Here is a 22238-nt window from a genome sequence, read left to right as displayed (position 1 = left end):
TGGTGAAAGCTTTTAGCTGTCTTTTCCTATAAAAATCAAGTGCAATTAACCACAGCAAAGAATCCAAGGCTGTGTACATGTTAATGTGCTTAAACAATTTTCTGTCACCCAAAGTTACTTACTATGTCTTTCCTCCTATGGTTGCCTGTGAAAACTGGATCCAGTTTACATGTCTTACCATAATTCCTGCAAGGCAGATATATTTTTCATATGTTTTATTATCTCAACTTTTATGGCTAGCAACAATCCAGACAAAATGATTCATTTAAACACCCGGTCCTCTGATAAAATGTTGGATCCTACTGAAGATTGTGTCCCTCGAGGCTATAAGGTTTCCCAAGATTGCAAAACAGAGGTGCTGTCTCTTCTCCAGTTCCCTTGTGACTTTGGATGTACTCATCAGAATTCCCAACCCTTTTTTGCTCATTTTCCAATAGAATAAAAACATAAGATTAATAAATTTAAGAGGGGCTTTAAGTGGCATTTTGATGGTAGAAAAGCTTTTACCTTTTTATCAGTCCAGCAGGCCTTGCCTCTTCTCTTATCACAACTGTAAATAGAAGCAAAATAATGCCAGTGTTAATAATACCTGTCTTTATTAAACTCAGCTTGAAATGGCATGGTTTCCTATTAATGTTATATAAACACCCAAGTTAATGGAATACCAGCAAGCAGTGCAAAGTGAAACACTTGGAAGCTTGGAGCAGTTTCAGGGAAGTTCTAACATGGACCCTAGATGTGGAAGATGAAAAGCAGATTCTGAATTCTCCTGTTCAGCTGCCTGAACTCTGCCTAAACTCTGGATGCCCAAACACCACTGACTGCTGATTTTTTTTTTACTCCAAGGTTCCCCAGGGGCTTTCTGTGCAAATGCAAAACATCTTGGCATCTTGTCTCAGGACTGAGTAATTAGGAATTATGTATAGAGAAATACCTAATGGTGCTTCTCTGCTGAGTACTCCCAGGATGCCATCTTTACAGCCAATCCATGTGCTATGTGAGATGGGAGAAGGCAGGAGTGCATTTTACCTTTCTTCTTTAAACTGTGTTACTGCACAGAGGGGTGGGGGTGAGGAAGCACTAAGAATCTGTGCAACACAGTGTGTGAGAAGCCATGAGGACCAGAAATGAGGTTTTCCCTATTTCCTGCACTCCGGGTGAGTCATCTTGCTGACAGCTCATTTCCCTCTTTCCTCCTTTCTTTTCCCATGCCCGTCTCTGCTCCTGCCTGCTGCACTACAGCTCTCCTTCTCACATAATTCTTTATTACTGCTCTTACATTATCAGCTCTCTTTCATCAGCTCACTGCTTCCACCCTGCCTTCAGATCCCAAGCATGTGAGCAGTGGGATCTTAACATGCACACAGCTTTCACATCCAGACCTACGAGAGCAGTTCCTTTTTGCTACAGAGCACCTTGAGAGGGTAAAGAGCCAATGAAGAAACTACAGTAAGTCCCAATAAAACTCTGTGGACTTATGGGAAATGGAATTTGTCAGGGGATTGTAACACAGTGTACTAGCGATTTTCTAAGGGACTTCAAAAAGTACATCCTACATCTTACCTTTCTGCTAAATTCAAGTCCCTCCTTCCTACTAAGCAAGCAAAAGAATTTCTCAATACAAATATCTTTAAAAATTCTTTAACATAGGGAGAACATGTATTTTCCCTTGACCTTATCCTGGACAACAGCCACAGCTGGGACTTTAAAGCTTGCATGTGGAAAATTAAAAAGGGATCCAATTCCCTATTGACTTAAAAGTGCACAGTAACTGCATCTGCTGAAGCTATTGGCAAAACTGGCCTCTCATATCTTCCTCAAAAACATTTCAAAATGATAACGCTTTTTAATATAATTCTCAGTATGGTTAGTGAAAATGACTACTTGAATCATGTTGATTTAAGAAGTGTTTGTCACATAGCACTGACTGTTATGAATTTTTCTGTAATGGTGTGTAGCAACCTATCCAAAGCACTTTAGCACAAAATGTGTGCCAGACTGTCCCTATTGCTCACTTCTGAGTTTCTATCCATTGAATCATCTCACACGGTGTCAGGATGCATTTTTTGCAGTCTTCATATCTTTGCCTGCTGCTTTAACAGCATATGTGCCCCAGCACAGTTCAAGCTGTATGGAATTCAGGAATAGGTGGTAGGACAAGATGACCCATCAGAGATTTGTGCCGAGATTAGAAAAACTGAGATTGTGCAATGAATTTCTGTACAAAACTGTAAATACACAATAATAATTCAGCTGAAAATGCTGAAGTTTTAAAAAAGTAGTTAAAAGGACATCTTCAAATCCTATGTGTATTTTTAATTAGTAACACTTTAAAAAAAATCAGCAAAGAATAGCTGATTTTTGAGAGAGGGTAAGGTGAACAGGGAGTGTATTGCTGTTCACTGGGGCTGTGTGAAGGTCTTTGATGAATAGGTTTTGTTCCTTGCATGCCTCACTCAGCTGCTTTCCTGGTCTGGCATAAGTTAGCAGAAGTGGAGCTGCGTGCTTTGCTTCCTTTCCAAACATCTGCCCTCGAGGATGTTTTTGTTTGTGCCTGCCCCAGGAACGCGGGAGCACGGAGCTTCCAGCGCTGTCCCCTCCCGAGTCCGAGCTGTTGTGGCACAGCCATCTCCTCCCTGCCTCCCCTCCTGCTCTCAGCGCTGGGGACCTGATAGCCCCCGTGGTGGCCCTGGCTGGGAGCATCTCAGGGCTGTGTTTTCCTGCCCCCTCCAGCCAGGCAGCAGGATCTGGCATTGACTCAGACGGGAGAAGGCTGAATGGCAGAGCCTGTCCCTGCATGGCATGGAGGTGCTGGCCCTGGCACAGTCAGCACAGCAGAGGTGTGCTGGCACCTGCATGAGATGCTTCTGGCTCCTTGTGAGGGCTTGCACCAGCATGGCCTGTGAAGCAATGTGTCCCAACCCTGCAGGGAGTCACAGAATAAATTCATTCCTCCGGGTCACTGGCACAGCCTGGCCCAGTGTGCCAGCCCTGTGCTGTACCAGGGAGTCAACAGACATTTTGCAATATCTGCTCTCAGTCCCAAACATGGCAACACATCTTGGATACTGCAATCCAACAGCACTCAGCAAGCTGTGTCCTTGTCTGGCCAAGTCTTTCCCTAAACAAGCTGGCTTTATGAAAATATTTGGGTGAACTTCTGCTATGGAGTTGGGCTTCAATGGTGTCAGCTTTCTTTAAATGTAAGAATGTTATAAAGAGAGCATTGAAGAGCAATGCTGGGCCAAGCTCTGGTGGCCAAGGGGTGTGAGGTGTGTACCAGGGACACTGATGGGAGGGAAACACAGCGGTGCTGCTGCTCTCTGCCTGTCCCCTCACAACTGCCGATACTTTGCTGTGTTTCCTTTCTGTTTGTTTTTCTGCTTCCCCTCCAAACTTTTTGCATCATCCTGGCTGCTTTCCCGAGCTGAGGCTCAGCAGCTCGTTTGCTCTCTGGAGTCCCCTGTGCCCTGGTGCACAGGCATTGAGCTGTGTTGCCATGGGAAGGGGCTGTTTGTTACCTGTTGCACCAGGCTCCCAAGCTGGGGCGGACAGGTCCCGGTTAAGTCAACACGCTGCTGGAAAAGTGCATGAACTTTTGTGATATGCACTCTGGGGAAAAAAAAAAAAAAGAAGGCGGATTTTGGCAGCTTTGAATGCACTTGAACTGGGCAGTGCCCATACCACAGCTCTGACTAACCCATTTGGCATGGCCAGGATCCCCAGGGCTGGGTTCTCCTTGGAGGTAAAGCACAGCCCTCTTGAAACAAAAGTACCTTGGAGGTACTGGAGAGGGTGTTTCCAAATGTCAAAAGGCAAGCACCTGAGCAAAGCCTTTGTTCAGCTCGTGGTTTTCAGGGTGTTGAGTAAAGCCCAGGTGGAGCCTGACAGCGCTCCCTGCCTCAGCCACTGCAGCTGAGGGGGGAGCACGGGAGGAGAGAGATGTTGGGTGCAAAAGCTCTGATCACGCTGAAATTTTACCATGGAAATTGACTTTGTGCAACTAATAAGAAAAGGAAATACTTCTTGTTTTCTCTCAGGAGGGGAACATTAAGTAATGGCTTTATCTTAATTTGTCAGGCTTTGCCCTAGGGACCAAAATTAAATGGCTGGAAGCCAGCAGAGACTTGAGAACTGAAGCATTAACACTACGATAAATAAGAAAGAATTCATTTTAATTAGTTTTCCAGCTGAAAAATAATGAAGCTCTACATGCCAAAAAGCTGTAATGGAGTAATGGAAAGGCCTGTGCTTATACAATGGAGCCTGATTGCAATCTCAAGGCTCCATTTGTATTCATTTGTAGCATGAAACAAAGGAAGGTGTTTGGATTCTCTCTCTTTATATAAAGCCTCTGCTCCGGCACTTTGGGCTGGTCTTCAACCAGGCTTCCCACAGTCCTACTGCCAAATCTACAAAATTTTCCTGGCTGACATTCAGGAAAGTACTGCTCGGGCTGTAGGATGGAAAGTTAAAAGAGTTTGCCTGGTTACTCTGAAACACACAAACAGTGCTTGACGTATGGCGCTGATTCATCCTGCACAGGCTGTCCCTGCTCTGTCCCAGGGGATACAGCATTGTAAAGTTCCCTAAAAGCATCTCACTCACTAGTGTCAGAATCTAGTGTGAGGAGTTATCTTAAACACTTGTAGGCACGCTTTCCCTTGGAGGATTAGCAGCATGTAGCTGGACTGCAGCACTCCTCAGATCCAGGGTGGGATTAGCCTGGGATAAACAGCCCCGATGCATTTATAAAAAGAAGGGCTATGGTCAAAAATACCATTAGTTACTGTGACTTAGAGGCTGTCCTGACTGTTGGAGGAGTGATAGACTCTTCAGTGCTCAGAGCTCCTATTTCCCATTGCAGAGGGCTAGTAGAGCTTGAGTCACAAGCTCATATTTATTTACTGACTTGCTATCCAATTAGTCACAGCAACAAAAATCTCTGTTCAGGGGAGCAAATAGAAAAGGAATAGGAAATGTCTCACTGCCACAAACAGTCTAACAGATATGCACCTTGTTTATAAAATCACATTGTCTCTGTGAAGACAATGATCAGCTGGGCAAACACATCCCTGCCTTTGCCCAGAGACCCCCTCTCCGTGAGCAGGACTTGAAAGCTGATTCTGTGCCTGCCCAGCTGTGCCAGTGTCCAGCAGGAGCAGGGACAGCAGGAGCAGGGACAGCATGCCTACAGCTGCCTGCTTCTGGAGGATTTGTCCTGGAAGGATGACATGGGCTGATCCACCCCAGGATGCAGCCACCTCCACAGAGGAAGCAGTGTACACTGTGCTCTTTGCAGCACTCCTCCCAGCCAGGACAGCCTTGGTTCCTGCATATGCCTCAGCATTTCTGTTTGCTTCTCCATAAATGGCCTGGATATATAAAGACAAGGATTTATCCTTTGCTCATCATTGCTTCAATCTACCTCCTGCCCACAAAGAGCTATGTTTTTCACACTCAAAAAGCACTTGTGTAGTCTATAGTCAAAATGACACTGAGGAGAAGAGCCCAGTGCCAAATCAGATATTGTTCTTAACCAGGACTGCATGAGAAAGCACAATGTAAGGTATTATCCATACTTGGAGTTAGAAAAATGTGAGTTAAGCAGCAAAAAGCAGCAGACTGGCTTCAAACTGAAGCAGTGCTGGTTTGTTGTTTTGTTTTAGATTTTTTTTTTTCAGCTGGCATTTTCAGGCTTTAGGTCAAGTTGTCAGACCTCTCTGGTCCTAAACCTCCTCTTAAAATTGAATTCAGTGTCTTATGGATAAACTATGTAGTTCTGGAAGCTAGGACTCTCCAGATAAATGTAAAAAAAAAAAAAAAAAAAAAAAAAAAAAAAAAAAAAAAAGCTGACATTGAAGCACTGATGTCAGGAGCAATAACCCATTTTCAGTTTGTTACGAGTCAGTTTGGATTGATTTTCCCAACTGCAAGCTGTGATGGAGAACAAATAAGACTTGTATACTGCCAGTCCCATAGCAAGGGCATAGAATCCTTTCTATATGAAGCTGCCATGTGCAGAAATGAAGCAGGAAGAGATAATCACCACTTACTACAACTAGCAAAAGTCAGTCAATAAAGAAGAAACCCTATGAAAGTTAGGAAAATAGAAAAAAATATTTATCATAGAATCATGGAATGGTTTGAGTTGGAAGGGACTTTAAGCACCATCTAGTTCCAACCCACCTGCCATGAGCAGGGATGCCACTCACTGGGCAAGGTTGCTTAAAGTCCCAACCAGCCTGGCCTTGAACTCTTCCAGGAATTGGGAATCCACAGCTTCTCTTGGAAACCTGTCCCAGTGCCTAAGCACCCTCATGGTAAAGAATTTCCTCCTAATATGGAATCTAAACCCCCCTCTTTCAGTCCAAAGCCGTTCCTCCTGTCCAATCACTACATGCCCTTGTAAAAAGTCCCTCTCCATTGCTCCTGAAGGCCATATTTACATACTGGAAAGTGCTCTAAGTTCTCTCTGGAGCTTTCTCTTCCTCAGTCTAAACAGTCCCAACCCTCTTGCACTCTTTTCATTTTCCAGCCCTCTGATTATCTTTGTGGCCTCCTCTGGACTTGCTCTGACAGGTCCATGTCATTTTTAAGCTGGGGGACCAGAGGTGGGTACAGCACTCCAGGTGGGTTCTCACCAGAGTGGAGCAGTGGGACAGAATCCCAGAATCCCCAGCCTGCTGGCCACAATGCTTCTGATGCAGACCAGGATAAGGTTGGCATTCTGATCTCCTGCATGTTGCTGGGTCACGCTGAGCTGCTTGTCCATCAACCCCCCAAGTCCTTCTCTTCAGGACTACTCCTAATTCCTTCTCTGCTCAGCCTGTACTTGTTCTTGGGATTGCACCAACCCAGGTGCAACACCTTACACTTGGCCTTGTTGATCTTCATGGTCTTCACATGGGAGCACCTCTCAAGCCTATCCAGGTCTCCCTGCACAGCATCCTTTCCTTCCAGTGTGTCAGTAACACCACACAGCCACAGCTTGATGTCATCAGCAAATTTACTGAACAGTCACTCAATCCCACTGTCATGTCACCAGCTAGGTGTTAAACAGTGCTGTATTACCAACCCAAGAGACATGAGCACAAGGCAAATAAACGACTGTATTCATAAAATCAAAAAAGGATGAGACAGTTTACAGCTTTATGTGGTTGCATTTAAGTTGGGTGTTTTATTTATTTATTGTGCAATATTGTTTATGAATGATGGCTGGTACCCAAAGTTTTGAACAAGCACCTTTCTGTTTAAAATTAGAAAATAAAAGACTGAGAAGGTTTTAAAGGAATAACAAGTATTCAGGGACAGAAGAAAGCCTGGAAAAACTGTCCTCCTTAACACAGGCTGAAGTGTTTTGTCTCATTGTTTTGCTACTGATCCTAGAGCTGGTCTTTGGTTGAAGCATGTACTGAAAGGGATACAATCTTGATTACAGATAATTTATCACTTGATGTGATGACTTCTTTAAATAATTATGTGTCCTGATTTTAGACTATTTTTTTCAAAAGCTACATTTTTCTTTTGACTTGTCTGACCTTCTTCTGTTGGCTCTTGTTGTGTTTGGCCTCTTAGTATCAGGAATGTCTTTCAGTAAGATGTTTATGCCCATGTGTGGCAAAAACATGCTGTTTTTTAAAGGCTAGTGTTTTTCTCAGGGAAAAAAATAGAAAATAAGTAATTTTGTAGTGGATTGAACTAACCTGCTGTGAGGAGCCTTCTGTGTCATGTGTATGAATAATCATCTTTCTGCTTCTTTCAGCTCTAGAAAATTTAAACCCTAAACCAACACAGAAGATGTGTGTGGTTATTATCCAGTCAGTGGCTGTATCATTCAGAACCTGTGTCTTCATGGACTGAAACAGATTAAATGCCTTCTACAAGACAGATCTGTTGACCAAATTGCCAGCTTGTCAGATGTATCGAACCACAGAAGATGCTGAGTTGGAGTGAACTCACAAGAATCGTCAAAGTTGAACTCCTGGCCCTGCACAGAACAACCCCAAGAATCACACCATGTGTCTGAGAGCATTGTCCCAATCTGAGCTCCATCAGGCTGTGACCACTTCCCTGGGCACCTCTGTGTGAAAACCTTTTGTGGATATCCTATTTAAACCTCTCCTAACTCAGCTTCATGCCTTTTCCTTGAGTCCTGTCACTGGTCATGAGAGTGAAGAGATTGGTACCTGCCCCTCCACTTCACCTTGTGAAGGTGCTGAAGACGGTAATGAGGCCTTGTCTTCTGTAGGCTGAACAAACAAACAAAATTGTTGTGTTTAAGTAGACAGGCTTTTTATACTTTTTCTGCTATTCAATCAATGTTCTTAAATCAAATGTTGCATGGACCCTCATTATTTTAAATGTAGGTGTTTAACAACCCAGTGTCAAGCACTCCTACAGATCTAAAAACATGTTAAAAGTCAACTGAAAAGAGTGGAACAATTTTGAATAGTATTTCTTTGTACAAGAAATTGCAATGAGGATGTGATGTAGCCTTAAATAGAAACAGTCCATGGCACAGCACAGAGAAGCATCATCAAGCTTTGAGCCAGTGCTGCTATTTAGTGCTCTAAGTTGCAGTTGTAGAAATAAAAATCTTATGGATGGTATAAGTCTAAGTATCATTAAGAAAGACTAAGAAAATGGTGTTTTTATTATAGGCTGTCACTATTGCACTTACAAAAATGGTATTTGACTCAGGATAAGTGAAACACTGATCTGGATATTAGAGAAAAAATGTCAAACAGTTATCTCCTAAGTAGTTGTAATAAACTGGTAAGATATGTAAGTCAAATCGTTAGTTTTGATTTCTAATTGTCATCTTTGTGACTAACGCGGTGATTTCTATGGATAAACAGTACATTTCAACAGCACCCTCACCTCCTAGCTTCAAATTCTTGGATTACATTAGAAAACCAAGTTCGTAGGAAATGATGTAAAAAGCTCCCAAAATCAAACTGAGTAAACGAGAGCAGACTCTGCTGCAACATCCCTGGTCTATCTGTCACAGCATAAGCTGCAGTCCAGACAGCCACAAAACACAGAGCAGCATCATACAATTTCAGAAAGCTTTAAGCATTCACCCATACAGAGTAACACCAAATCACATCAGAAGGCTTCAGGTGTCTGCCCATACAGAGCAACACCACATCACTTCAGAAGGCTGCAAGCATCTGCCCTTCTTGTTCTTTAGCCCAACCTTTTATACCCCTCATGTTCATGCATTGCCCCTGTGTGCCCTCTGTTCCCTTTGGTGTTGGTCAGTGCACCTGGGCACTCCATGGCTCATGGCTGTCAATGCTGCTCACCTGCTGCTCACAGCTGTGCCCACTGGGGACGAGGCTGGGCAGCAGCCCCACTCCCAATTGCCACAAACTGTGTGCCTACAGCTGTGCCCAGCAGGTCTGTGCCAGGGCTACCCTGATATTATTTGTGCAAAACACCATGTGTCAGTAAGGTGAAATATTCAGAGATGGTTCTGGAGTCTTATTGCCATGTGGTGCCCATTATTAAACCTCCTCCAAGACCTATGCCAAGGCACTGTGATTCAAAATTGTGTTTCTGGAGTGAAGCAGCCTTCCCTCTGGTACTTTGAGAATCAAAAGGAGACTTTTTCTGGTTGAGCCAAACACTGCCTTCTCAATAAATTGATGGCAGCTACATAGGCTTTTGCTCTTCCAACAGAATGTTATGGATTCCAGATCCCACAGCACAGATACATGAATGATAAGTTTTTAGAATGGGCCATGAAGTCTAACCATTTACTGTCTTCAAATAGGATGCTAAAAAGTTAAGACAATAAGCACTGTAAAAATAACCACAGAACTCATTAACAAAAGGAAAAAAATGAACTGCCAAAAAACAGGAAGTTCTTGAAAATGCTTGTGTTTGTAACTACTATTCAAAATTAACAATGGACTGCGAGAATGTGCCCAGTATAATAGCTCTTAGGAGTATCAGACACAGAAAGGAAAAATCTGCTGCTGAATGGGAGGTCTATCCCAGCAATTTTCAGCATGTCAGAGAATTAATTTCCGTGTTCAGTTTTGCTCACTATTTGGTCACCATTGCTTGACATCTGCAAGGATCACCTCCTATCTTCCAATCTAAGAAACAGTGAACATAGTTTCCTTGCTATTGACACCTCTGTCATAAAGGAACATTCCCATTCTAAGTCATCTGAGGAGCCAATGTGACTGAAAGGCTAAACAAGTTGTGTGTGTTTGTGGCTGTAACCAAAATGTGTTTACTGGCTCTCCAGACCTCACTCTTGTGGTCTTGCTGTCATCATGTGTAATCTGCTTTTGCTCTATGGGATTGAGCTGTGAACACTTTTGGCACAGTACTTTCATTTATCATGTTTTCACAGCACTTCACAAAACCTTTTGTTTCCCAATATTTTATTACCAGAGAAAGAAGAAAAAGACATATTGCATAAAGTGCCAAAATGAAGCATTGCTTAAAATTGGTATTTTTAAATGTGGACTTTCTAATTTTGTGCCTGTGCTCCTGAACTCACGGGTTCTGTGTCTCATTCTGCTGATGCTTCCTGTGTTACCATGGGCACTTGGACCTGGGCTCATTCTCCCTCTGCTAAGCCAATGAGCAGAGGTGACAAGATAAGGAGAATATCTTCCCTGAGATCCTTGTACAAGGGGGAGAGGTGGGGAGTGTGCTTGAGTTCTCATGTCTGTCCAAAGGTCTCTGAGCAAGAATCTGAGGAAATGGCCTCCACTGTCCTCTACCACAGTGATATATAGTTTGTGAGATTTATGTTGTCCGGATTTCTACTACCAATATGTAAATATCGTCATTGTGAGGTCAGAAATTGTGATTGTAATATTTGGAACTTTGACATTGCTGCATAAACTAGAAATTTTAAAAAATTTTCAATAAAAATGTTTTAGTGCAAAGCTGCTTGGTGTATTTCTTTAAAAAAGTATTTTTTATTGTTGACTATATATAAAAATATATTTACAAAATTAAAAATCTTAAAAATACACAAACAAATTATGCTATTTTAAAAGAGGAAATTATGCTATTTTTTGAAAATTATTTGATGCAAAACATATTTTTTATTGGAAACTTCAGCTTATAGAATCTAAATTATCTGTTGGAAAAAAGTTTTGTTCAAGACTTTCAGCTTCTTATATCTAGAAGCTTATGGCTTATATTACAGAGAGGAAAGAAATTAGTTAGAGAACCATGTCAGAGCTGCTCTGATAAATTCCTGTTACTGAATTTTAGTCCATGGGAAAGGAAATCTGTTGGGAAAGGATGTAAGTAATCCAAACCTGTGACAGTACTATCATCACTTCAGTGTCTATATGTTCCACTGTTTTGCAGGTCAGACTAATCTGTGTAGCTCAGGCTGTACATCACCAGAGGCTCTCAGGCTTGCCATCCATCTGTCAACAGGCTGAGACCAAACCCTCCTCCAGAAGGAGAAAGGGATTGCCCCTGCGAGCCTGTAACCAGATTAATTGACTTGGTGTGGTTTATTTGAAAGCAATGGATGAGTTTCCTGAGGCAAGAGCCACAGTCCAAACACAGGAGGCACAAATGGGATTTATGGTTCTTTTAAGTAGGATCACAGGACTGATAGAAATTGTGGGGTTTTGCTGGTGTTTGGGAACATGCACGTGATGAGGATGGGGTTTCCAGCTCAGTGTGTCCAAGATCATCTGGTCTGGCTGAGACATCACAAGAAGCATTGCCACTGCCTGGCACTACACAGGTAACATGAGTAGCCTGGTTCCTCAGGTGTCCTGATACTGAGGGAAAAGGATCATCCAGAAAGCAAATCAAAACAAAGAGTCTAGTGCGTTGAGAAATACGACACTTTCTGTTTACTGTTTTATTTCTTTTGTGGAATTAAAATGGTGAGATAAAGCTCAAGGACTACTCTCCTTTGATAGTACCCAAATTTCTTCAGTGTAAAATATTTCATTGAAAAAAATCTTAATAAGCTTTAGAGAAAATTTGCAGGTCAGGGTAAATAAACCATGAAATGAATTTATGGAGCAGGCTTCTCATAATTTGCAGCCTTTAAATCAAGAAAATATTTCTTACTAAAAGATATATGGTGCTTTATCTCCAATTAATGGGATTTGGTGCGAGAATTACGGGGTAAAATTTGATAGCCTATGCTATGCAGGTCAGACTAAATGTTCACACTGACCCTTGACCTTTGCAGCTATTAATCTTTCATGAGAGCAAAGCCATAAAAGACAGATGAATGCAATAAAAGGGAACTGCTGTCTCTGGAGGACTATTTAGAAGGTTCTCTTGAATTAGCTAATGTGAGGAAAAGATGTTTTCTGATAGAAAGGCCTCCAAATCCCTGAAGTTACACAGATTATCTTTCATTTTGACATGAGAGGAAATTGCATTTTGGTTAAAGATATTGTTTACTAATATCTTCTTGTTTCTGATAATTTGGAATGTGATCAAAAAGTGGAGGAGATTTAATGAAAAATAGGAAAATGAAAATGTTGCAGGGTTTGCCCTTTCAGAGCTTTAAAAAATTTTTATCTCTCAAAATACCAAGTCTCTTTGGTGATAAAGTAGAAATGTTCTCTCTCCTCTGGTGTGACCAGGATTTATAGATGTGCTTAGGGCACTGGCTGTCTCTTTTGTCCTCTCCATCTCCATCCAGTGTCCTTGAAGGTGGGGTTTGGGTGGGAGTAGAACACAAGTGCTTTGCTCACACAAATCCCCAGCCAGGAAGGCACTGCCCTGTGTTCAGGGAAGGCTTGGTCAGTAGGTGCTCAGGTCCTTTGTGCTGACCATGATAAATGGAGGGGCTGAAGGGCACCTGAGGTGTTGCCAGAGCCCTGTAAGCCATATCCTGAGGAAGAAAGGGGCCTCAGGGACTGCTAGGATGTTTCTTCCCTTAAAAATTTTTCTGATACCCATAATTAGGGCTTTATTAATTCATCTGTCCCTGTTACTACTTGTCCTTTTTTTTTTAATCTCTGTGCCATGAATTAGACTATAACATTTGAATATATATGTTGCAATCTAGAGGACAGTTTAGTTTTATGGCACCTGGCAAGAAATCATGCATCTCTCCATAAGAAACATACATTAACACCTGGCTCTTGAGATTAATTTTCATCTTCTCAGAGAATTTTTATAATTCTATTGAAACTCCATCTGGGGTGATTATTAAAATATCTGAAAGTCGTGGTACTTTGTAAATAAGGGCTATATCCCAAGCTGCTGTAAGTGGCAGCAACGAAGCTAGTTCTCATGGAGGACATGGTCTGACTAATACACAATTTAACAAATAACCATGGTCAGGGGATGCAGGTTGCCAACTGAGCTCGCTATCTGACAGCTGAGATAGAGCTGAAAGAAGTTTTCTTTATGACTGTCCCATCAGTAGCCAAAGACCACAGGAGACAGCTCAGGATTTAGTCCACCACCAGTAGCTTGGGCCCTCCCTGATCCCAAGGCTGGCTTTGCTGGCTGCAGCCTTATAACCCTATCAGTTAGGAGAACAAACCCATTCTTCTCTGTAGAAGGGGCTAACAGCGGGCCTGTTAGAGAAGAAGCTGAGAAGTAAGAAGAAGCTGATAAAGAGCTCTCTCCAAGGCTGTAACCAAGGAGACCGAGAGAAAAAAGATAGAAGAACTTTGCAGCTAGATGAAGCATTTTTAGAAAGTTAGTTAAGCCACTATAACTTCTCACCAATAGTATTATGTTGATTTATTGTAGCCAATAGTAAAGATAGAAGAAGCATAAACAATTAGAAAGTGTATAAAAATCAGCCATGTTCAATAATAAAGTGTTGCCAACTGAGACTACTTGTGATCTCTACTTTATGTCGCGACTGCCTCGACAGCGACACTTCTCCACTCATTTTGTGTCCCTAAACACAGAATTTCCACCATCACTCTTATATACATAATTTTCTAATACCTGTGTGTATTTTTTCAGTTGTTACTTAAATAGGGCTTCTCCAGTGAACTGTGCTTATGGCATTTTGCTGACTCACAGGTAGAGCTTTTCCCACAGAGATGTTTAAATGTGCTGAAAGGAGAAGACCATGTTAGGTGAACAGCTTTTCTCTTCTGCCTGGTTTCAGTTCAGTTCTGGCTCCGAGTGCTCTTGGTGCTCCTCGCTCGCGCTCCCGCTCTGTGGGTCGCTGACTCACCCCAGCTGGCTGAGCCAAGGGGCAGGAACTGTTACTGAAGGCTGACAGATGGACTAATAGGAAAAATACTTTTAGGCCAGAGTTTTACAACAAATGCTAAAGCAGTTGAGCCTGTTCTATTTCTTGTCCTAGAATAAAAGTTTTCATTGTTGTCTAAGCTCTTGCACTATCCTTGTGCTTCTTTGCCAAGGTTTGAATCTCTCTTGTTCTGAAACAGAACAGAAAGCACATGGTGAGACTGGGGGAAAATTTCCTCCAATAAAAATCAAATAATAACTTGAAGATGAAGGCAAAGAATAAAAACTGTTGCTGGGATTCCCACACTGCAGTGTCCTTCCTTTGCAGAATATTTACTTCCATTCTCCATGTTGCCTTTTTTGATCAGCACCTAATTTTTCTCTTCTCCACACAATATGTGGGCGAATGTATGCCTCAGACTGACTGTCTATGGCTTTATTCACATTTAGAGGTTATTGAAATAAAACACATAGAGAACAAAGTTCTTCAAAGAGTGGCAAAAGGATGGCAGTGTCATTTTTCAGCAGGGTGAGATTTCTGTGAAGTGCTTGTGACAAGGCTCATTCCTCAGAACACTTTTCATAATGGGTTGAAGGCTCTGGCTTTTCATGTATAATCCATCTCCAGTGATTTGTTGTTCTCCTCTGCAAAGAACACTAGATTTCAGACAGGGCTGATGAATCTTACCTTGATTAATGTCGGCAAATAAGCCTGTGTCTTTTTCAACTAAAACCAGAAATATTTATTCCTTAAACTGAAGAACTGGTACATTAATAATTTTTCCAGGCTCTCATCCTCTGTTATTTTGGAGCAGTTACACATACTTGTACCAGTGGCTTACACAAATGAAAAAAAAAAAAAATTGAAATATGATTCCCATTAATCAGGAACTCCAGATTATTACCCTGATTTTGGTATAGGTCTATGGTTTATAGTGGGCAGAGGCTGAGCACTCACACGTGAGTTTATAAACTGTGCATAAGTCTTCAAAACTGGCATGATACTGTTAAAACTGTAAAACACACATAGCTGAAAGATGTTCCTTGCAGAGAATAAATTCCATCTAGATGGTCTTCTAATGTGTTTATACAATGTTTTCCAGGATTACATGCAGCATTTGGGCCAATAAATTGCATTGGTCCAGACTTTATGTATTTAGAGAGCTCTCTAGTTACTGCCTTTGGAAATTTGGGTACCTACTAATGGAAATCTGGTTTGGTTGCAAAGAATGTATGAAAAATCCTATTATCCTGAAATCAGTGAGGAACAAGAGGGAACAGTTTTCTCTCTTTGAAGTGCAACTTTTCTAAAAGAAGCCTCTTCTGGCCTTTCCCTTTTGTCACACTCAACCCACTTGCTCACCTCTCTCATGCTGGCTATTTCTGCTATACAGACATGGTTTTTGAACACATATGGCTCCAATAACCAATGGCTGTGTTTCCCCTGCAGAAACCTGTCACCTGGTTTCTTTCCCCAGCAGTTACTTGCCCTTGTTCAGAACCTGGTTTCATTCTAAAAAGTGCTTGTCAGAGTGAAAAGCAGAAATATGCTCAGAATCTGATCTTCCTTCTGCTCTTTTCCCCCTACCACTATTATCTGGACTTGAAAATTATAGTATGGATCAAATCTGCAAAAATCCAATATCAAGTAGGAAAATATAGTTGGTAGGAGGCAGCCCAATTAAAAATAGCAATAAAAACAGAAATATGTAAGTTTATTTTGTTCTATTAGTAATTGGCTTTGTCATACTATTATTCAAATTTGGCAAATTTAATTAATTTAATTTTTTTTCTCTTGAGTATTGCTCAAGGAAAATTGTTAGTATTTCAACTGCTATTGCTGCTCCTTCTGTTTGCTTTATAATTTCCTTTTTCTTTCCTTGCCACTGCCCTCTCCTTCTGCCAGGGCCTAATCTGAACCTTATTAATCAATCCTTTTTCAGCATTATGTCTCTGGTAGTGTCCTTTCAAATAAGCCCTTGCAATATGTTTCCAGTTCTCATGTTTTCTCACATGAGGACTGTGATTTGAATACTCCATATTCTTTTCCACTCTCTTTGCCTACAGCTACAGCTCAATTTTTCCTCTAAATGTTCTTTAACTTTCATCCCACTATTGTTACATTACAAAAAAAAAAAAAGAATGTAATGGCTGCTTATAGAAATAGTTTGATACAGTTTGGTGTCATGCTGATCTCTGGGTTCTTCACTACACATGTAGGAGACTTCTCATGAAAGAGTTTGCATTTAATTTTTTTTAAGAACACATGAAGGACATATGGGTTTTCTCTCCTGCTAGACCCTTCAACAAAGGTGTGACAGCTCTTCATTTTGTTATGTTTCTTTTCATTTCCATGCAGTTTCACAAATTTGTGGTACAGAACAATTCAGAAAGCCAATGTCCCCGTTTCCATTTCATTTGCTTAAGCCACACTATGTTTCCCCCTTTTTGTCCCTATTTCATTTTCTAAGCATCCCAAAAGAATCCTCTTGTCTCAACATACTGTTCAAAGGCAAGGGAGAAACAAAGGCAAGAAAAAAGACAAAGGAACTTCAAGGCATTGTCCTGGTTTAATCCTTTTCCTAAGTGAGACCAGACTGTAGGGAGAGCTGGTAACTTTGTGGGAGATATTCACAAAATGCTAAGATAGCAATTTTCTCATCAGCTTTGGCTGTTGTATGCACAATAGCAGTACTGTTGCTGCCTTCTGCACCTTGCCCTCTGTCTTGGAGGCAGCTCTCAAAGTCTCTATTACACCCCTGCATAAAGCTGGAGGAACATAAAAGCTTGTCACCTTTACAGTCTCTCTTGGCTGGACAAAACCAGCGCTAGCTGTACATTTTATACTGTTACCACTGTGAATGTTACTCCAAGCTCTCCTCTCTGATTATTGGCTTTATTAAGGTTTATGGGGCCTTGCTGTGTCACACATACAGAGGTGCAATTTGCAGTTCTGCAGACAGAAGACTAATCTAGCTAAATTTTGTTTGGCACAATTTCAGTGGGGACTTCATGTTATTTTTTTTTTTTTTCTTTTTGTTTGTGTGTGTCTCCATTTGTTTCTTTTTCCTTTATATATTCTGCAGTAACCATCATTCTGCTTATATTTCCCTTTAGGCTGCTTCTGTGGTTATCGGATGCAGAGATCACTCCTCAGCTTCCCTTGATCCACTGCTCTCCTGCTCTTCTCATTTGTACATTGGTTGCATGTACAGCTTTCTGTTTGCTTCTTCTTGGTGGAAGCTGGGGGCTCCTGGAGCCCCAGAAACTCAATGTTATTCAGGTGTCAAATTTAGCATAGAGCTTGAAGGTCCCCAGCTTTGTGCATTATCTGGATTTATAGTGCAGCTCTTTAGAGGCTTCTGATATCTGAAACAAGTAGTAGCCAAAAAAGTTCTATTTCTATTTATCTAAAGTAAATAATATGATTTATTCCTCATTATAAATAACATAGAAGTGTATGCACACAGTTTTTGGTAATTGGGAGTGGGGCTGCTGCCCAGTCTCGTCCCCAGTGGGCACAGCTGTGAGCAGCAGGTGAGCAGCATTGACAGCCATGAGCCATGGAGTGCCCAGGTGCACTGACCAACACCAAAGGGAACAGAGGGCACACAGGTGCAATGTATGAACATGAAGGGTATAAAAGGTTGGGCTAAAGAACAAGAGGAATGGGTATTTGCAGCCTTCTGGAGTGATGTGGTTCTGTGTGGGCAGACACCTGAAGCCTTCTGATGTGTTTTGGTGTTGCTTTGTGTGGTTGGATGCTTAAAGCTTTCTGAAATTGTGTGGTGAAGCTCTGTGTTTTGTGGCTTCTCAGCTGTGACATAGGAGTGTGTCACCATTCATACAAAGCTGTAAGATTGAACACAACTTTCTCTGTCACTGGCATTTTGGGCATTATCTCTCCCCATTCCCAGGCCTTTTCTGAGTTCAAGTCAGGTTCCTCTATGCATCTGTGATCTTGCCCCTGCAAACACTCTGAGTCTGGGGCACAGCCCCGCTCCTTTAAAGACTCACAGCCTTGTCATGCTCTGTCCTGCTCTGTCACCCAGCTCTCTGAGCAATGTGTGCCCACACATCTGTCCAGAATTTAGTTTGGGAGGAGAGGATGGGGTGGAAACAACTTTAAAATTTCTAAAGAGACATAGGAAAACTAAATCAAGTATTGAGATTAAGAAAGATGAACAGAATAATGGAAACCAGGATAAGGTTGCTTTTCAGGTCAGCTCCTCAGCAGTAAACCCATGGTTTATTTCCCATACCATAGGGCTCTCTACACAGATGAGAAGATTTAAATTAATTTAACAAGCATCATTTTATTTCAGTCAGTGAATCACTTTTATCAGCCTACTTATTTTTATGGCTGCTTTCATCATTGTATATATAAACCTCTCAGATAAACATGATTTGCCATCACAACACTTCTCCAAGGCAGAGAATGATTATGAGCTTATTGTGTCTGGAAAACTGAGATACAGCAAAATTAACCACTTGCACAAGGTTAGGGAAGGATTTTCAGACTCTACCCTATTTCCATTTCACTGGCTTTCCTCCCCCATTTTTTATATATATATATATATAAAATAACATTTCATTCATTTATAAAAAAAATAGAACTGTTTGTACAGCTGATAGATACTGCTGATATATTGAATTGGGATTCTTGGCATATGAGTCACAAATTACATGTATTATTCAGAGGTTTCATAGACAGGAATATGACTACAGCTTATAACCCTGCTCTCCCAAGGGATTTATGCTAATTTGTTCTGATGGAACCACCAGGAAAAAAAAGTAGTTATTTATATCTAAACTGATGCTGGAAAGACAGGTGGATTTGGTATCTGAACTTCTCCTACCTTTTTGTGGCTACATAGGCCAAATATGTTTATTTTTTGCATATTTCTTTATATTTAATTACATATCCAGTTGTCACTGTTATAGTAACTGTGAAAGATTAAAATTGTAGAAGAAACATGGAATGATCTACACATGGAACTCCATTCCCCTCAGTTTAAAGATGAAAGCACTAAAAAAATTATAAAGTAGCTCTAATATTAAGTTTCTGGATTCCCACGAAAAGTGTCTCAAGAAGAATCTACCAAATGTATGGAGCTGTGCATAGAATTTTTTTAAGTGCTGAATTACAAAATTTAATCATAAAACCCCACTCTCTTTAAAAGGCTCATGGTTTAAGTGGGAATAAAAATAAAATTAATTTAAAATATTTAAATAAAAGTAAAAACTTTGTTGGATTAGAAAAAAAATAATAATATATAGAACTTTAAATAAAATAAAATTCAATAAAAATAGGGTACTCTTTTCCAGTTCAGCACTTGTAACCTTGCTCTCCAAAGGTTACACCACTCAATTATGGTGCAGTAGAGAACATAAAAGTACCTGCTCTAACCAGCTTTGAATACCAATTGCAGCTCTTCCACTCTGGTACAGGTTGAAACTATTCTGCTGTTTAGATTCATGTAAAGCCTAAAAAAAGTATACAGGTATTTGCATTCTTCCTTGTTAATGATTCAGTGTTCAGATACAGTGTCATTATTTCTATTTTTCTCATTGGTACATCCTCACCAAAACGATTTCTATGATTTTCCATGATAGATCTTGCTGCAAAGGGTCTCAAATGCCAGGCTGACAATACAGATGTTTACCTGAGAATTGACAATTACTTTCATCCCTAGGCAAGAGTTGTTTTTCCCTCATTTCATTTTCGTTTACTTTAGGTGACTCTTTTGTGTAATTTCTAAGGATTATCTGTGGACCCTGAGCATGCATGACTGAGGATGCAGGAGTTAATTTTTGAAGTAAAACATAGCTGAATTAAGGAATGACAAAGATTTACCTTATCCCTTTGAAGACTCTTTCTGTTGAGTTGTGATGTGTCCTGGTGGAAAGAGCTGTACCTAAAAACAAAAGTCTTACAGCATTAGCTTTGATAAGTTACTAAAACATGCATTTAGGGGATAAGTGCAGGTGGCGAAATTCTGGCACAGTTACCCTCAACAGGAATTTTGTCAGAGACTATAATGGACTTGCAAATTCACCCATTTAAAGAAATGAAATGAATGAGCAAATCCTTTTTGTTCTTGTTGCTATTATTTTAACATTTTTGCTACGTAATGTTCAAAATACTAAGTGACCAGTTAATTTCATCCCATTTTCTCCAGCCTCTCGGGCAGTACTCTTTGCAAGAAGATTCAAAAAATCTCCCCAGTCTTTACCTCTGTCTTTCTCTGGATGAGCTTGCCAGGGTTTCCCTACTGAGAGCCCTCCTGTCAGCATCCGAGTGCACGTCACTGGGCTCTGGAGGAACCTCTGCCATGGCTGCTCTGAGGGCAGCTGGCCCAGGGCAGCCAGGAGGGAGGAGAGGTGGCTGTTTGTTTCCATAGTGGCTGATTTCCCAAATGAAGAACCTAATTATTCATCTCCCTTGGCGAGTTTATGCCTGTGAATAAAGCAAAAGTATGTCAGTAGCTGTGAAAGGGAGGGCCCCTGGTTGTGGAGAGCAAATGCTGGGGTGGTCCCTGCTCTGGAGCTGCTGAGGTACCCTTGGGTAGCACAAAGGGAGGTTATATTTTTGGGTACATTTTAATTCTTGCTGGTAGTAGTCATAGCCTCGGTGACTCATCAATCTGGCTCACAAAGTAAAAACAGATTTACCCTTTATAGGGTTTGGCAGTTGGCAGATGATTGTTTCCCCTCTATGAATCAGACTTTTATTTATTTAGTGTAATCAAGAAGGAACTGTCTGTTTTGTGACCTTCTAGGTTAGTGAAAGGGAACAAAGGATTTCTCTTTATTATTATTATTTTTTGGCATCATGCAGTTAGCAGAACAATGCAAAACTATGATAAAGAATCATGCTCTGGTTGGCTGGCTGCTTGGACTGTAGCTGCATGCCACATTATTATTGCAGTTGGTCTGAGGAACTCTTTTGCATGAGCAGAAATAAGCTATTTATGACAAATAAAGTAGGATCTATATGCTTTAGAATCAGTCAGGAAACATTGTTGCCTTTTACCAGATACCAAGATAACCATTTAACATTAAGGCACTGAAAGTTCCTCGAATAACTTTACTAAGCTGGACAAAAATAACAAGAGGCTTTTGCAACACGCCTGGTTATTGGATAGAGTACATCCTGCCAGATTACAGTCATATCTCATGCAAATTACAAGGAAAAAAAAATTCAGATGGCAGTCAGGGACTCTGGTAAGCAACTCAAGGACAGTAATTTGGGTAACAGACCTAAAATACATTTAGAAATTGCTCAATGATATTTGAGCTGAAAGAAATTAGAATAAGCTAAGCATAACTACCAGAAATTATGAATTGGTTACTGCTCCTTATCCAGATAAGGAGAAAGCACAGTTTGGAAAGTTCCTGCCATTCCTAAACTTTGTATTTTGTTTAAAGAAAATGGCTTCACCAGCATGAAGCACACTAATTCACTCCTGGGCCTGGCGCTCTGTAGGAATTTTGCTGAGACCTGTAAATGATCTGCAATATGTTCAGGGAATGCCAACAAACATTATTCCTCACTAGAGCTGCATTTGTTACATACTTTTCAAAGCTGGCTATTTCTAAAGGTTTTTCCCTTCTGCATTGAGCCAGCAGAAGGTTTCACATGCCGTGAAAAGCCTCGGTGCCTCGGCCCCAAGGGGGCCCTGCAGGGTGGGCTGGCAGTGCCCTAACCATGGGGGGACACTGCCCTCCCTGGTGCTGCTGGGGCTGTGGGCATTCCACCCATGGGCAGACACTTCTTGTCCTCACTGCATTTCTGTGCTGCCACGCTGTGAAGGTTATAAATGTGCTGGCTTATTAAGAGCCTCGGCTAAGGAAGGGTATACTAGGGAGAAAAGGTAGAAAAACAGTAGTTCCTCAAGCTAGGTACTTGAAAAGGTACAATCCAAAGTAACCCACACTTCTTTCGAATCAGCACTTTCTGGGGTATTAAAAGTTTTCAAGTATGAGAAGGGAAAAGATGTGCATTAGTTTTAAATAAAGCATGACAATCGGTTTAGCTGGGTTGAAGGCATTAC

The 22238-nt window shown here is 41.2% G+C and overlaps 1 protein-coding gene across 2 annotated transcripts; it reads right to left on the bottom strand.

Moving 5' to 3' along the window:
- Window positions 1-535: 535 nt before the first annotated feature.
- Window positions 536-20618, bottom strand: LOC143694055 (uncharacterized). Of its 2 annotated transcripts, XM_077178008.1 has the most exons (4): window positions 20418-20618; window positions 20039-20099; window positions 3522-3612; window positions 536-550 (listed from the first exon to the last, which is right to left on the bottom strand). In XM_077178008.1, exons 1-4 carry the CDS (start codon window positions 20581-20583, stop codon window positions 545-547), a joined length of 324 nt encoding a protein of 107 aa, XP_077034123.1. In that variant the 5' UTR covers window positions 20584-20618; the 3' UTR covers window positions 536-544. The 2 variants fall into 2 exon arrangements, with proteins under 2 accessions (XP_077034123.1, XP_077034124.1); XM_077178009.1 differs by lacking the exons at window positions 536-550; window positions 3522-3612 and adding an exon at window positions 13845-14372.
- Window positions 20619-22238: the final 1620 nt, after the last annotated feature.

Source organism: Agelaius phoeniceus, chromosome 5 (assembly GCF_051311805.1).
Source record: "Agelaius phoeniceus isolate bAgePho1 chromosome 5, bAgePho1.hap1, whole genome shotgun sequence".
Classification (NCBI taxonomy): Eukaryota; Metazoa; Chordata; class Aves; order Passeriformes; family Icteridae; genus Agelaius; species Agelaius phoeniceus.
This window is presented reverse-complemented; position numbering and strand designations above follow the sequence as displayed.

Coding starts and splice junctions, on each gene's coding strand:
- LOC143694055 (XM_077178008.1), bottom strand. CDS start 20,583: ATGGAAACAAACAGCCACCTCTCCTCCCTCCTGGCTGCCCTGGGCCAG. Junction 20,100..20,417: donor TCATCCAGAGAAAGACAGAG/GTAAAGACTGGG, acceptor TTTTGTTTTTAG/GTACAGCTCTTTCCACCAGG. Junction 3,613..20,038: donor AGAGTCTTCAAAGGGATAAG/GTAAATCTTTGT, acceptor TTTTTTCCCCAG/AGTGCATATCACAAAAGTTC.